Genomic DNA, 15,606 nt, shown 5'->3' with positions numbered 1-15,606 from the left:
CTCTAACAGGAGGGCCAAGATGTGACATGCAGGTTGATGCAACAAAGCGATTGGAAGAACAAACACAGCATGTGGATGATGATCCATAGGAGCTGCACGTGTCAGGCAATACATGGCAGCAACACATGTCAAGCAAATGACATGCCGATTAGGTCTCACACAATGGCAAAGAGGTGATGGGATGTTGATATGCCGGCTGATAGGCAACAGATCTGATGTGTCAACAAGTTGCAAGTTGAGCAACAACACTACAAAGCAACTTGTCTAAATCCAAGGGCATCAAGTTGGTGCCAAGCATCGGGTAGAAGCAAGCAAATGTGGTCATAGCGGAAGCGTGACTAGTTAGGTCTGCAAGCAATATATAAGGGCACCTATGATGTCAATAGGACAAGTCATTACTATAAAGATATGCTTGAGTTTGCAAAGACAAAACACAGAATGTGTGAACATGGCTGAAACACAAAAAAACTCAAACACACACAAATAGAGAAAGAAGAGAACCCTGTAGTGAATGAATCAATATTGTAAATGAATGGAAGAGAGTATATAATGCTCAAGGGTAGAGCTGTACAACCACTGGTGGCTCTCATGGGAGCGGGCTGAGGGAGGTGCCAATGTGTGTTGTCCATCAGAGATGGATCCCAAGTGCGATAACCACCAATCGGAGTGGAGACTAATGAAGAAAGTGTTGAAAACACAAAAATGGCCTGCTGTAGATGTAAATTCAAATCAGACTGATGTTGGAAATGGAAGGGCAGCAAGCTGGAAACCAGAACGTGGCAGTCCCTGGAGCTAGAACTGGTAAACGCAGCAATGTTAACACCTGAAGATAATGGCAGCTAATCACTGGCAATAGTGGGAGGTTGCACAACAATTGTACACCGCATAACAGCCATCATTGGGGGCTTGACAGCTAGTGGAAAAGGGCTGATGGAGGAAACCTGCAAGACAAGGATGGATTGAATGGTGGGCAACCTCTATATTTATAGATGCAGAAGGATCCTCTCAAATTAGGGTTTTGCTTATGGGACACAGAAGCTCTCTAAGACCGATGCACGGTTTAATGAAACTTTTGGTAATTTAAATGTTTGGGGCTGCTTTAAAGAGCTAATCAGTTTAAAATGCATTTTTGGTCAATAGTTATATGGCATGTGCAATTGGGAACGATGTTGCATTGATGGTGGCTACATTGGAACAAGGTTGTACTTATATGTCATTGTACCATATGGTTCATACCATACCATACCTAACAAATTCATGCTAAAAAAACAAGCTTTTTCTGCCTTCCATGTGGTGACAATTGCAGCACATTTAACCATTTTCTAACCCTTTTTTGACAGTTTTTTGTGGCTGGTTTCTTCATAGTTTTAACTTTTTCATGTTGGCTATCTATTTGATGATGAGTCACCTCATTAGTAAGGATAAGCTCATGAGTATCTCATCATCCATCTCCGAGGAGTCATCTTTAGACCCTTTTGGAGTACTCCAATGCAGATGACATTAATGATGATGATGATCTCATCAGTGGGGATGAGCCCGAGAGTCTCTCACCATCCATCTCCGAGGAGTCATCTTCAAACTCTCTTGATGAGCACTCTCATGCAGTCCATGGATGACATGATAACGATGATGATTGTAATAGGTCATCCTAGGTCTCTCTCTCCATCCTATTGGAAGAAGGGAGAGATAGAGAGTGGAGCAAGACCAAGAGCTATTAGCTCATCTTCTTCTTCTTTACTATTCCATTATCTGACTACTAATTGAAAGTGAGAGTACAATAGGTTTTTACACTAACCATCATGTAACTATGGTTAGATCAAGTCTACACCGACTTATTCAATGTCACACACACATGTACAACTGTATCGGTCAGTCACACACACAAAGAGATACAGGTGGAGCTTGATTTCTAACACTCCCCCTCAAGCTCAAACCATCTGCAATACTCCAAGTAGCTGCCTCAAGTAGATGAACTTTTCTTTACCAAGTGACTTGGCAAAAGATATCCGCTATTTAGTCTTCAATCTTCACATGTATCAAGTCAATTTGTTCTCCTAGTACCATTTCTCTTATGAAATGGTAAAGTACTTCAATATGTTTAGATCTTGCATGGTAGACACGATTTCTTGCAAGCATCACACTGCTCATATTATCACAATGCAGCTTCACTTTGATATCCAAGTGTATCCCCAAGTCAGTCAATAACTTCAACAACCAAACAACTTCACAGGCCGCTAAGGCCACACCCTTGTACTTAGCTTCTGTACTAGACAATGCAACGGTAGACTATTTTTTACTTTGCCAACTGATCATGCTACTGCCCAATCCAAATGCATAGCCACTCGTTGACCTCATGTCATAGGCACAACCAGCCCAATCAACGTCAATGTACCCTGTCAAGTCAAGGGGTTTTCCATATGCATAAAATAACCCATAATATATAGTACCCTTTACATATCTCATGATCCTCCTGACTGCATCCAAATGCGGTTTGCGAGGCTTCTACATGAATTGACTGATCAGCCCCACAACATAGCTCAAGTCAGGTCAAGTTATAGTCAAAAGTAATAGTCAAGTAGATCAAGCTGCCCACCATCTGTCTATACATGGTAACCTTCTCTATCTCAGTCCCAACATCAATCTACAGCTTAACATTTTGGAATAGAGGTGTATCCATAGCCTTACATTCAGCCATACCATACTTCTATAACATGTCATAAGCATACTGCTTCTACAATAACCATATGCCTTGAGGCGTAGAAACTACCTCAATTCCCATAAAATATTTCAGCTCATCAAGATCTTTGACTTTGAATTCAGTCTGCAACAATGAATTCAACAATCCCGCTCTCATCATCTCCAGTAATGATTAAATCATCAACATAGACAACTAGAAACACATAGCCATGATCTATCTTCTTCACAAATAAACTGTGATCTACATCACCCAATCTAAATCCATGCTATTGTAAATAACTGCTAATTCGAGCATTCCAAGCTATGGGTGCCTGTTTCAGCCCATATAATGCCTTTTTCAGCTTGCATACATGTGTCGGAAAATCTGGATGCACATAGCCTTCAGGCTGCTCCATATAAACTTCTTCCTGTAAGTCACTATTAAGAAAGGCATTTTTTACATCCATTTGCCATAACTTCCAGCCTTTAGCTACTACCAATGCAATGACTGTTCTGACTGTTGCCATTTTAGCTACAGGGCTGAAAGTCCCCTCATAGTCAAGGCCATACTGCTGTACACACCCTTTTGCGATCAACCTAGCCTTATAGCGTTCCAATGACCCATCCGACTTGCATTCAACCTTGTACACCCCACTTGCAGCCAATGGGGACTTTGCCTTCAGGCAACTGAACTAAATCCCATGTTCCATTTTCAGCCAAAGCTGAATACTCTTCGTCCATGGCAGCACACCAGTTCTCATCTACAACTACCTCATTAAACTTGGTGGGTTCTTTGAATCCTGTCACCTTAGTCATAAAGGCATAATGACGCGCTGAATATCTAGTGTATGTAGGTCTGTCAACTAGTCTTCTAACCCTTTCAGATCTCCTCAACTGTGGCTCACTCTGAGCTTGCCTCTCATGAGGCGATACATACCAATTCTGCCTTGCACCAGGCATCATAACGGAAGGAATCCCCAGCTCACTATCCAAGCTATCACTATTGGACGACTCAAAACCTGCAGTAAGTGGACCTGTTACATCCTCAAACATCTTTTCTTTTCCTTTATCCAATCTCCCCCTCACTGACATGTCCGTGTCAGTGGATGTAGGAGTGCGATTCTGCAACCGTCTTGACCAAGGACTCACGGTAGATGGCACATCACCTGTCGAACCACTCATAGATGTACTAACTGCAGGGGTATTTTCAGCATTACTTGTGCTAGCTGATCCATCAGTAGCCACTGCAACTGGATTCCCATACCAAGAAGCTAGCTCATCAAAGACAACATCTCTGCTTATCAACGTCTCATGAGTAGAGGCACATAGCATTTATAGGCCTTCCTATCCTGTGCATAACCCAAAAACACGCTCTTGACAGTCTTAGGATCCAATTTCTTCCTCTTTTTATCAGGAATATGTACGTATGCAATACAGCCAAATACCTTTAAGTGCCTAATGTCACGCTTATGACCATACAACCTCTCATAAGGTGTTACATCATGAATCCCTGCTGTAGGAGTTCTATTCAGCACATATATAGCAGTCACCATTGCTTCAGCCTAATAAGCATTTAGGCAAACACTTTTCTTTCAGCATGGCTCTAGCTGACTCCATCAATATCCTATTTTTCCTCTCTACTACACCATTTTGCTACGGTGTATAGCTGCAAGTAAGCTGTCTTCTGATCCCATACTTTGCAAGATATCTGTCAAACTCTTTAGAGACATATTCTCCACCTCCATCCAACCTAAGACAAGAGATATAGCAGCCCAACTCATTTTCAACATGCTTCTTGAAATCTTTGAATGCATCAAACACTTCATCTTTATGTTTCAATATGTACAGCCAAGTGTACCTGCTGAAATCATCAATGAAAGATACATAGTAACGAGCACCTCCAAATGAAGCATTATGAGACGAACCCCAAACATCAGAGTGTATCAACTACAAGGGTCTCGAGCTATTCTTCACATGTCTCATAAAGGGAAATCGTGCCTGCTTTCCAAACTGACATGCAGAACATACATGGCCAAGATCATTATACTTGAATTTGGGCAATCCAAGTACCACCTCTTTCTGCTTCATAGAGATTTCAACTTTTGAACATTAACATGGCTAATCCTCTTATACCAAATCTCAACATCCCGTATAGCATCCTCATCATGTGCAAACATACCTACCTTAAGTTCTGGAATGGTCGCATCCAATGTAAACATCCTTCCATCCCGTCTGCCTCTAGCAATTAATTTGTAACCATTACCGTATTCTTCAATAAAGCAACCATCTTTATTGAATCTAATCTACAGATTTTATTCTGCCATCTGTCCCACTGACAAGAGATTCTTAGTTATTGACGGTACATGCAATACATCATGCAAGCTCTTTTTCTTGCCATCAGGTGTCATCAACGGAACAACTCCTATGTGCTGATGGTCATGTTGGGTGTCACCCGCAGTACAAACATAACCATGTGAACTTGCAACAAACTCATCAAACCACTCTCCATGGGGTGTCATATGGTTAGAAGCCCCAAAATCAATGTACCATCTCTCATCTCTATTCTACCTAGGTGCATTCTTGGACACACATGCTGCATGGCAAACAACCTATCACCCTGCTCATCATGAGCACCGCTAGAAGATGCATAGTTCCCACGTTGTCTGCCCTTAGCCTTCATATCTGTCTGCTTCTTATGACAATCCTTTGCAATGTGCCCATATCTGCCACAATAATGACAGTCCTTGTCTGGACTGATCATTCGACTGCCAGGATCCACCACCTTTGCCACGGGGTGATCTCCCCGTGCCTCTAAAGCCGCCAGATCCACGCTGCCCCTGTGTATTTGTGCCATGCTAATTACTCTGCTGCTGCTGTCCATAGGTGTTTCCAGTGTCTCCACGATCTCGAAAAGAGCCACGGCCTCTGCCGCCTCGGCCACGCTGGCTAGAATAAAGGACTTCTTCATGCAACAACAGAGCAAGCAATTCATCCCAATTAGGGGGTTCATGTCTAACAGAAATAGATGTATAAAATGCTTTATATTCCTTGCTAAGTCCATTCAGAGTGACTACAATCATATCATCCTTCAATACCAGTGATCCAATAGTGGCAAGTTGATCGGCTATGGTTTTTATCTCTGTCGTATAAGCCTGGATGCTTCTGCCATTCCTAGACATGTTGTTAAATTGTTGTTTCAGTTGAATCTTTCGTGCATGTGTTACATTTCCATAGTTCTTCATGAGCATGTCCCAAGCATCCTTTGGGGAATCACGTCCAGTGATTTGTATTGCCATAGCATCAAATATACAGAAAGAAAACCAATGTAACACTTTGCATGCTCTCTCTGTCCACTGTTTATGAGCTCTTCTCTGATCATGTGTCGGCTGTTCAGGCAATTCAAGTTCAGCTTCATCACCAATGCATAGATCCCAATATCCTCTACCAACCAAAAAGTTCTTCATTCTGAATTTCCACAAGGCAAATTCTTGTTATCCAACTTCTCACCAACAATCTAGGTAATGTTGTCAGTGCCTTGTGCATTTGCCATGTTGCAATAGACAATGTCTGACCAATGCCTAACTCCCTGCAAACCAATAAGTCTCACTGACCAACTGCAGTCTTGATTGTTTATGACAGTTTTCTGCAATAAATTCACTATTAAAACTAGGGTATTTCAACCCATCAACATCTCAAAACCATCCACAAACATGTGGCATAACCTGTAGGTACATCAGTCAGTACATAGACCATGTAGTTGTTTTAAGTCTTTATCATGTAACCTTACTGTTAGAGTACATACATGCAGGCTAAAATCTGTAAACTGTCAATGACCAGCAGCTGATTCAAAGCCAAAACTGAGTCATACGTTCTCCAAAACTTCATAGACATCTGCTAGTACATGTAGCATTCCAAATATGACTATATAGGCACAAATCAGTGCATAACCATCAAGTACAAGTGACAAATATCTTGCCTGCAAGTTGCAATCGGCAAATACTCTACAAAACAAGGTTTATCCAGCTCCAAAACGTCTTCAAATCAATTCATACATTTGCTTCAGTGTGTCAGGATCAATATATGACCATACATACAACCATAGACACTCTGTCTTCAAAGAGCAAAGTCATGGACTGCATTCCCTGCTTGTAACCAGTCAAGACACTTTAAATGCATTTGTTTTCAGCTCCAGACTTCAGTTTTCAGTAGCATTCAATGCTTATCTTAGTCCTCTAGACATTCAGTAGACATATCCCAAGTCATATAGTTCATAGGAACCAACCAAAGCCAAGTAATGCTTCAAGTACAGACAATGCTTGTTGTTCACAGATCTATGACAGTTTTCAGCTTGTAAAAGCTCCCAGATCTGAATGTTTTGACCTCCAAATTTCAACTCCAAGGCACAAAAACAAGTGCATATGTCCTTCTTGCATATACCTATGCTTCAATGATGCCAGAGTACATGTCAGAGAGCTTCAGTGCGTCAAACATGACTAAGTACATGCTGTCCAATCAATGTACAACAGTTCAGCCCTCATTCTAGATCTGTAAAACTGTTCACACAGCCCAATGATGAGCTCAACATCAAGCATTTGATGATTCGATGCCTTCAACACCTTCCAAAGGTGTGTGAACAAGCAATAGAGCACTCCAATAAGCTCCCAATGTATGATTTGCAGGCAGGACAGGAGGCTGCCTCAGCAGGCGCAATCACGCAGTTCAGGCCAGCAGCTCCTTCTTCTTGTTCTCGATGATGATGATGGTCATGAGCAGCACTATAGTGCTCAAATAGGCCTTGGAAAGTCCCCCCAACAAGCTTTGATCAACTATTGCATGAATGGAAGCCACACAAGTTTGGTACATACCTTCACACAAGCTCAATAGCAGCCTGCTCTTTCAAATGACACACATTATCTCCAAGATCTAGGGTTAGCTCAACTATTGCCATGCTCCAAAGAGCCCATCCATGATGGCTCTGATACCATATTGGAAGAAGGGAGAGAGAGAGAGTGGAGCAGGACCAAGAGCTATCAGCTCATCTTCTTCTTCTTCACTATTCCATTATCCGACTACTAACTGAAAGTGAGAGTACAGTAAGTTTTTACTCTAACCATCATGTAACTATGGTTAGATCAAGTCCACCAACTTATTCAATGTCACACACACATGTACAGCTGTATCCAGCTGATGTCGGTCAGTCACATACATAAAGAGATACGGGTGGAACTTGATTTCTTAACACATCCAGCCTACATTTTTCTTTTTTCTATGATTATTAGTATATGAGCATCCACTCCTTTCTATCTACTTGTAAGTTGTAGTAAATGTTGCGCATGTGTCACGCCATAGAAGTTTTGGCTTGTTACACTTATGTATTCATCTTATATACTCTCACGGCCTTGCTAATTTGGCTTTAAGCATGTGTTCTAACATTTGTAGTTAGAGGGATTAAGTATGGCCACCCGATTCAGCCTGCCCACTCTTAATGTGTCCACCTTGCTAGAAATAAAATGCAAGTGTGAGACTTTCACCTAAAGTGTCTAGGACAAATAAAATTATAGACAAACACAATATTAGAGCTCCAAATGCCCTCCTTCGACTCAGACAAAGGCCCACAAGCAAGAGGTCACCATACATGACACACAACTGCTAACACTCACACATAGGAGGTTATGGCCCCGAATGTCATAGATTAATATGACTATCAGAGGTTTAATGGCAATAGAAAATTCCTCTTCAACATTTATGAGCTCTTCAATCACCTCTTCTCTCATATATGTGATAGAAACAACTTGTGAAGTTGTATCTACATCGCTCTCCTCCTCTAGGGGTGTATCCAATGCAAGGAGGTGAATTGCCAATGCGCAATCACACTCCACGAGATCCAAAGGTGTTGTACCTGGTGCACTGCCCATGGGAACAGTGCATACTCTGTGCGAAAGATCCACATGGGCCAGACACCTATTCACCACTTTTTGGTGATTCTTCCATGCTTGAAATACCATGAGCTATTCCAGAGGCGCCCAAGTCATGTCGGATCCAATACAAATCCTAGATATGCCCAATTGTAAGCTCTGAACTCAACCCCATGCACAACAAGTAGAATAACCTCTACCCAAATCCCCAATTGTACAAGTGGACAGTTGTAAACTGTTAGAAAACAGCTGAAAGAATCTTTGGTACTTATAGTTACCATCTTGAGCAAATTCATCAATGCTTTGACAATTAAAGTAGTGAATGTCTTGTGCATATGATGATGTCTTGGACATAGGGACCACTTTGAGACATCAGAGGTGTTACATAAAAATACTATAATAAATAGCAAGAAACATGAATCTAGATTGATACTAGCCCATACCGAATCATGATGAATCAAGTTATAGCCTTTAATGATGCGTTCATGATAATCATTTATCTTGCACTTCGATACCTAGAAGATTGATTCACAAAGATGCTTCTTGTATGTTAATTTAATCAAACTGAAATCCTTCATACCTGGAAAACCCTTCGAAACATCCAAAATAGATTGCACTGTGAATGTGGAATTTAACTGCATCGTGATTGGACCTAGCTGCATAAAAGCAAAGAGACAGTTTGGGGTGTAAGCACATGTACAGGACTGAAAAACACAATGCTTCTCATCTCCAAAGTCAAATCAAAGTATCACATATGCCCAAATTTCCCTTTATCGCTTGTTTCTCTTATAGCAAAACTTATCTCTCTCCACTACTTTGTATTGAACAGCTTAGTCTTACCAATTTAGTCATTGACATAGTTTTCCCCACCTAGTATGTAAATAATCTTTTATTGTAAAGATTCTCCGGAGGTTACCAAATACTTTGCATTAAGCAGCTTGATCTTACCGATTTAGCCATTGAGATAGTCTTTTCACATTTAATAGGTAAATAATTATTTGATGTTAATTCCTTAAAGTTTCAGAAATTGACACCACCCAGTGTGCATACCATGATTTGTAACAACCTCTTTGTCAGAACAGCTGGTAATTTGATAAGGTTTTCCATCTATCAACAATTTGTAGATACCAACTAACACTGGTACAGTTATCTAGATTCCTCAATTAAATGGAGAAGTACAAGTACATAGTTGAGGTTCATATAATCTTGCAAAGTGTTCAAACTCCCTGTACTACATGACAAGGTGGAGAAAGAGCAGTTGTGAAACATCTCATCACCTCCTTGCAGCCCTCCTCAATCTGCACACAGCCCCTCCTGTACTTGCTGAATGTGGCCTTAACTATGGCATACTAGGGTAAGTCAGAAGGAAACACATCTTTAAATTCATCTAACAAACTACTTAATTCATTATTTACATTCAACTCACAAACATAAGAAAATTGTTGCTTTATATTACAAAAAGCAAAAGTGTTCTATACAGGAAGGGACCATAACATATATACCTCACAAGCTTCCTTCTTTATCAGCTTCTGAACTTCAATGGAACATGACAAAGGGTTATCAGATACTTCATGTTCACCTTGAATCACAAAAGTCTTACCATCCCTTTCAAATTCCAGTGTATTATGATGATAACTACGTTTTAAGGATGGTTCCAATCCCCATAGCCACTCCCTCCCTAAAGCAATATCGGCTCTTTCCATATTCATCATTTGGAAATCAAGTTTATATTTATATCCTTGGATCTCAATTTTCAAATTGGATACCATTGTATCCCATATTTTATTATCCTAGCCTTACATCATACGAACAACATATTGATGCTCACTCTTTTGTTGGGGAAGTTTCGATTTTTTGACAAGTGCATAATTTATGAAATTGTGGGTGGCAGAGTCATCAATCATGACTCTAACCCTCTTTCCCGCTATCAATCCATGCACTCTAACTAAATCATGTGGCCCGAAAGTAGGCTGCCACATAGAAGTTGACATGCAACACCTGTGTTGTACATCCTTGTGCAAGACCTCTAAAGATTTATACTTTTCATGCCCCTTTAATTCTAGGGTCTGCACTACATGGATTTGTTTCTCTTGTCCCTTGCCCTTGTCCTTATCCTTTCCTTTATCTTCCCCCTTTTTCCTTTCAGGGCAATTCCAAGCAGCATGGTTAGGGGATAGGCAATTGAAACATAGCCTTTCTTTTTTGGCCTTATTAAAGTCCTCTTGACTTAACTTTGGCCTTACATATTGTTTCTTTTCAAAGGGTTGTTTCTTACCTTTAAGGAATGGCATTTTCCTTTTAAATTTACCTACCAATTTTGAGGCTTCAAATTTCTTAGTCTTGGGCTCCGTATCAGTGAGACTAGTGAGTGCACCTGGGTGCGTATTATCTTCATTGATTAATGCAAATTTAATTGCCTCTTCAAGCATCTTGGGTGAACTCCTTTTCACTTCCTTTTTACAGGCCTTATCTAGTCCCCTTATGAATCCTCGTCTTTTGAAATTCATCTATTCCTTCCAATTTGAGGATTATCTCACGATACTCCTCGAGATATGTCAACAAAGGTCTTCCCTTTTGTCTGAAATAATCCCAATCTTCCCAATTTCTTTCCATTTCATTTTCAGGAAGGAATTCTTTCAAAAAGACCAATTCAAATTGAGCCCAAGTTTCAAGTATTTTATTTGCCTCCTTTAAAGTTCTCCACCATTTATATGCCTTTGGCCCCAAGGTTAGATTGACCTCCAGCACTTGGAGATGTGGTGGAGTATTCTTAAGTTTGTGCAAATCCTCCCATTTTAGGAGAAAATTAAAGATAGTGTCTTTATTTCTGTCTTTTTCCTCCCCGTAAAACTGAGGGGGTTTCATATCTTTTAACACTAGGTTATCCCTCAGCTTTTGGCAAGAATCTCGCATAGTCACATCTAGATCTTTCGATGAAGATGGAATGTCTGAGGTTTCTACCTTATTTTTATCCTTTCTAGTAATAAGGCTAATTGAGATTTTATTTCTGTGAGTGCTTGAGTTAGAAACTCCATTTGAACCCCCTATGCTTGCACACGAGCAGTTAAATCATCAAATTGTTCTTGTGTAGCAAAAAATTCTTCCCATTGTTCTTCTTGAATTTCCATTTCATGGGAATCCACCATAGGATGGTCCCTGGAACTAGAGCCTTCGATTACCCCCTTTTTCTCTTTGCCCTCCATTAATACACTGAAATTAGAAAGCAAATATAAGAAATTTGCGCCTGATTACAGTGATAGGATAGATGTTGATGGCTTTTACAGTTTAGTGATAGCAAAAGACGTGAGGAATAGTTCGACTTTCCTCCAACTGTACCGGTCTCGTGGAAATAAGGCTTGTCGAGCAGAAACGCAAGATGAGGATAGGATTAAACACCCCCCCCCCCCCCCCCCCGGCCAAGTCACGTATAAACTAGCTATGACCACTATTGTCACTTTAAGGCGGGATTTTGCCCGCGACCCGTCTTACACCATCCCTGTTGGCGACGCCCGCACAAGTTCGAATCTTGCCGTCCACCATCCCTACTGGCGACGCCCGAGTTAGCCTGGTGTGGATACTTCTGTGTTGATGTGGACAGCTGCAAGATTGGCATGCACAGCTGCCGAATGGTAACGCAACAGCTCCAGATTGGTGTGCCCGGTAGGGACGGAACCCAACGACTCTTTTCCAAAAAAGCCCGCCAACAAAGAAACGTTTAAGACGCTACGCCCGCACAAGTTCGAATCTTGCCGTCCACCATCCCTACTGGCGACGCCCGAGTTAGCCTGGTGTGGATACTTCTGTGTTGATGTGGACAGCTGCAAGATTGGCATGCACAGCTGCCGAATGGTAACGCAACAGCTCCAGATTGGCGTGCCCGGTAGGGACGGAACCCGACGACTCTTTTCCAAAAAAGCCCGCCAACAAAGAAACGTTTAAGACGCTGGATTTAGGCTCCATTTCGGAAGGGCGACGACTCACGTAACCCGCTCACACATCGGCTACCGACGAGGACGAAATCCCTTTCGACTCTTTCCAAGGAAACGTAGCCCAACGGCTCTGATACTAGTATTAGGTGGCCGTCCATGTTTGATGTCGAAGATTCAGCTAAGTGCCCCCCCTCTGTCGACAGTCCCAATAGCACGAGAGATTCCGTTCAATTCACCACCCAACCTCGCCTAGAAGGTTGCTGGCTTCCTAATCCTGATCCGGCTGCCAACCACCATCAGCTTCAGGTGAGTCATACTATCTTTAAACTCACTTACTTTCTAGGCTCCCCTTGACCCCGTTCGGGTGCCCAAGGCCCGCGGACCATCATCCCTTGCGCTTGTCTCCCCATAAGTTACATTTATTAATGTAACATGGATGTTATTTCTTTGCCCTCAAAGGGGGCATCTACTTCTTCTTCGACTTCAGCGGGGGCTCCTCCACCTCCCACCTCAGAGGAGGGACCTACTCCACAAGACATTCTTCACCCATCCTCTACTTTCTTAGGGGTGGCTGTCTTCGACCAGTCATCTCTTCTACTGATACCTAGGATCTTCAAGTACCACCTAGATCGGGACCTCAGAGGTTCAACCGCGACTTGGTGACGAGACCTTCGTAGTCCTTCCAGCATGGATGCACGGAGCTAGTGGCTTCTCACTCTGTCTACTGATCTTTACTGCAGGTTCCCTTTCTAGTGGAAATCTTGGATCTTAGGGATCCTCTACATCTTCTTCCTCCTCTTCTCTTTTTGCCTTGGTCACTTGATCAGCATGGAGCCACCTCCCGAGATCGAGTACACGCATATCCTTATGGTTCTCGGCACCACACAGAGTTCGACATTCCTCCTATGCATGCATGTTTTCATCATCTTTGTACTAGGGTGCTTGGGCAAGTACACAATTTTCCCACGAGGGACATTGTCCAAGTGGCACCTGCTGCATGAGCATTCTTCAACATATAGCATTGCATCTCCATCTCACTCTTCTCTTGTTCCCCTTTTTGGGCCTAAGAGGGGGTATTGAGAAACCCTTCACCAGCAGTTTGCGTTTTTGCATATCTGTGTTTTGCATTTAGGGTTTGTAGCCCCAAAAAGAGGCGCCATCCTAGACTGACTATGCCTATTTATAGGCCACTCTCTCATTCATTCCTTACAGCTAATTCATTCAGTTCGTCACCTCTTCTCTCCAGCCTCTCCACTACCCTCACACCCCTTCAGGAGGACATTGCGGTTTGTGGTTCGTGGCTATCTTCATCATCTTCCTTGTGCTACGGCACCCTTGTTCCCTTGTATCACATTCACTCCATGATTTGAAACTTCATTATTCCATTCATCAGAGTTTCTTCTCTCTTCTCTTCTCTTCTCCATGTTTGTCGAGTTCACTCCGTGTTCCTCCCCGCAAACCCTACTGTCTCGCTGGTACGTCATCTTTTGACATGGGGGCTAGTATATGCAGTTAAAATATGAAAATCATACTTGATTTAAAAACCATTTGTAGTACTTAGTGGTTCCGAGTTGCTCCCACAGGTTTTACGATTTGCTAAAAATGCTCCAAGAGTAACTAAGTGGCTATTGACTTTGCAAGAATTTGAATTTACATGTTTGAAGAAGGATATTGTAAGAGCTCGCTTAGCTAATATCTTGATTTATAAAGAATCTGTTGAAAGTGCAACCGTTGTAAGACAGAAGTTGATTCTGCATCCACAAATTCATGAGGAGATGAAGGATAAAGATGCTACCTTGTTTTTTCATGGCAGTTATAGAAGAGTGCTGAAAAAGAGAGGACTGGGCTTTGTCATTATGGATGCTGAAAATCGAGATGTCTTTTCTGGAAGTCAAGAAAGTAAAGAGATACAAAGTAACAATGAAGCTGAATATGTGAGTTTACATGTTGTCCTAAAATAGTGTATTCAACTGGGATACAGAAAGATAGTTGCAAAAGGAGATGCTATGTTGATGGTCAGACAAGTTCAAAATGTTTGGAAAGCCAATAAAGATATTTTAAAGGACTGGCTATTTAAGATAAAAGGCCTCATGAGGCAGTTGCAAAAATTTAAAATTTGGCATGTTGGTAGGAAGAACAACCATAGAGCTCATGAATTGGCTGAAAATGCTATTTCCCAGTACGTTGCAGCAATGAGGGTGGATAATCCTAGATATGAGGGTAGGGAAAGCCTTCACCTGATTGAAGAGTTTCTAAAAACTGGGGAGTTAATGTCATTTGTCGATAAATACAAAAGGTATGTCATTGTCTGAAAGGCCAGGGCATATGTGCTCATAAATGATCAGTTGTACATAAAGAGGATTGATAATGTACTAAGAAGGGTGCTAGATAGTTTTGAGATTCCTGCTTGTTTATCTTCCTGTCATGAGAAAGCATGTAGTGGTCATTTTGATTTTGAGCTTACCAAAAGGAATATTCAACACAGATTTGCTACTCCTTATTACCCTCAGTGCAATGGACTAGTGGAAGCATTCAATGGAACGTTACAGAAAATTCTCTTTAAGCTGGTGAAAGATCATCCTAAAGATTGGGACAATTATCTACATCAAGCTTTGTGGGCTTGTAAAACAATGCAAAAGACAAGTATAGGATTCACCCCTTTTTAGTTAGTATATAGTCAAGATGCTTTATTACCTATGAATGTCATGTTCCCTACAATGGAGTTTGTAAAAAAGCATCAATTAAATCAAACAGAATTGGAAATTGCCAAAGGATTGAACTTGCATACCCTGCACTTGGATAGGCAACAAAAACTGTTATGAAAAACAAATTGTGAAGAGAAGGGAATTGTTTAATGCACATTTGAAGAAGAAGAATCTTGCAGAGAGTACTGGTTATGAGATATGATAGTAGCTTGGACTCTCCTTTTCAAACCAAGTTTCGAGTTAGATGGGAAGGGCCTTTCCTCATCAAGCAAAAGTTTGAAAATGGCACTTACTTTCTACAAGATTTAGACAGGACTGTTCACAACAATAGAATCAATGGGTTCCATCTAAAGAAATATATCTACAGAATCCTGTAAATAA

General features: G+C 41.4%; 1 protein-coding gene across 1 annotated transcript in view; it reads right to left on the bottom strand.

Annotated features, from left to right (window-relative positions):
• Positions 1–15,606, bottom strand: part of LOC148009904 (initiation factor 4F subunit (DUF1350)) — a 140,852-nt gene that overhangs the window by 41,865 nt on the left and 83,381 nt on the right. The window contains exon 5 of the mRNA XM_087672499.1: positions 9,172–9,247. Coding sequence (XP_087528625.1) covers positions 9,172–9,247 — 76 coding nt within the window. The remainder of the gene's footprint in view (positions 1–9,171; positions 9,248–15,606) is intronic.

This window comes from Lygodium microphyllum, chromosome 30, assembly GCF_053477565.2.
Source record: "Lygodium microphyllum isolate KBCC chromosome 30, Lygodium_microphyllum_v1.1.10, whole genome shotgun sequence".
NCBI classification, from domain to species: domain Eukaryota; kingdom Viridiplantae; phylum Streptophyta; class Polypodiopsida; order Schizaeales; family Lygodiaceae; genus Lygodium; species Lygodium microphyllum.
Note: the sequence above shows the minus strand (reverse complement) of the source record. Positions and strands in the feature narration are given on the sequence as shown.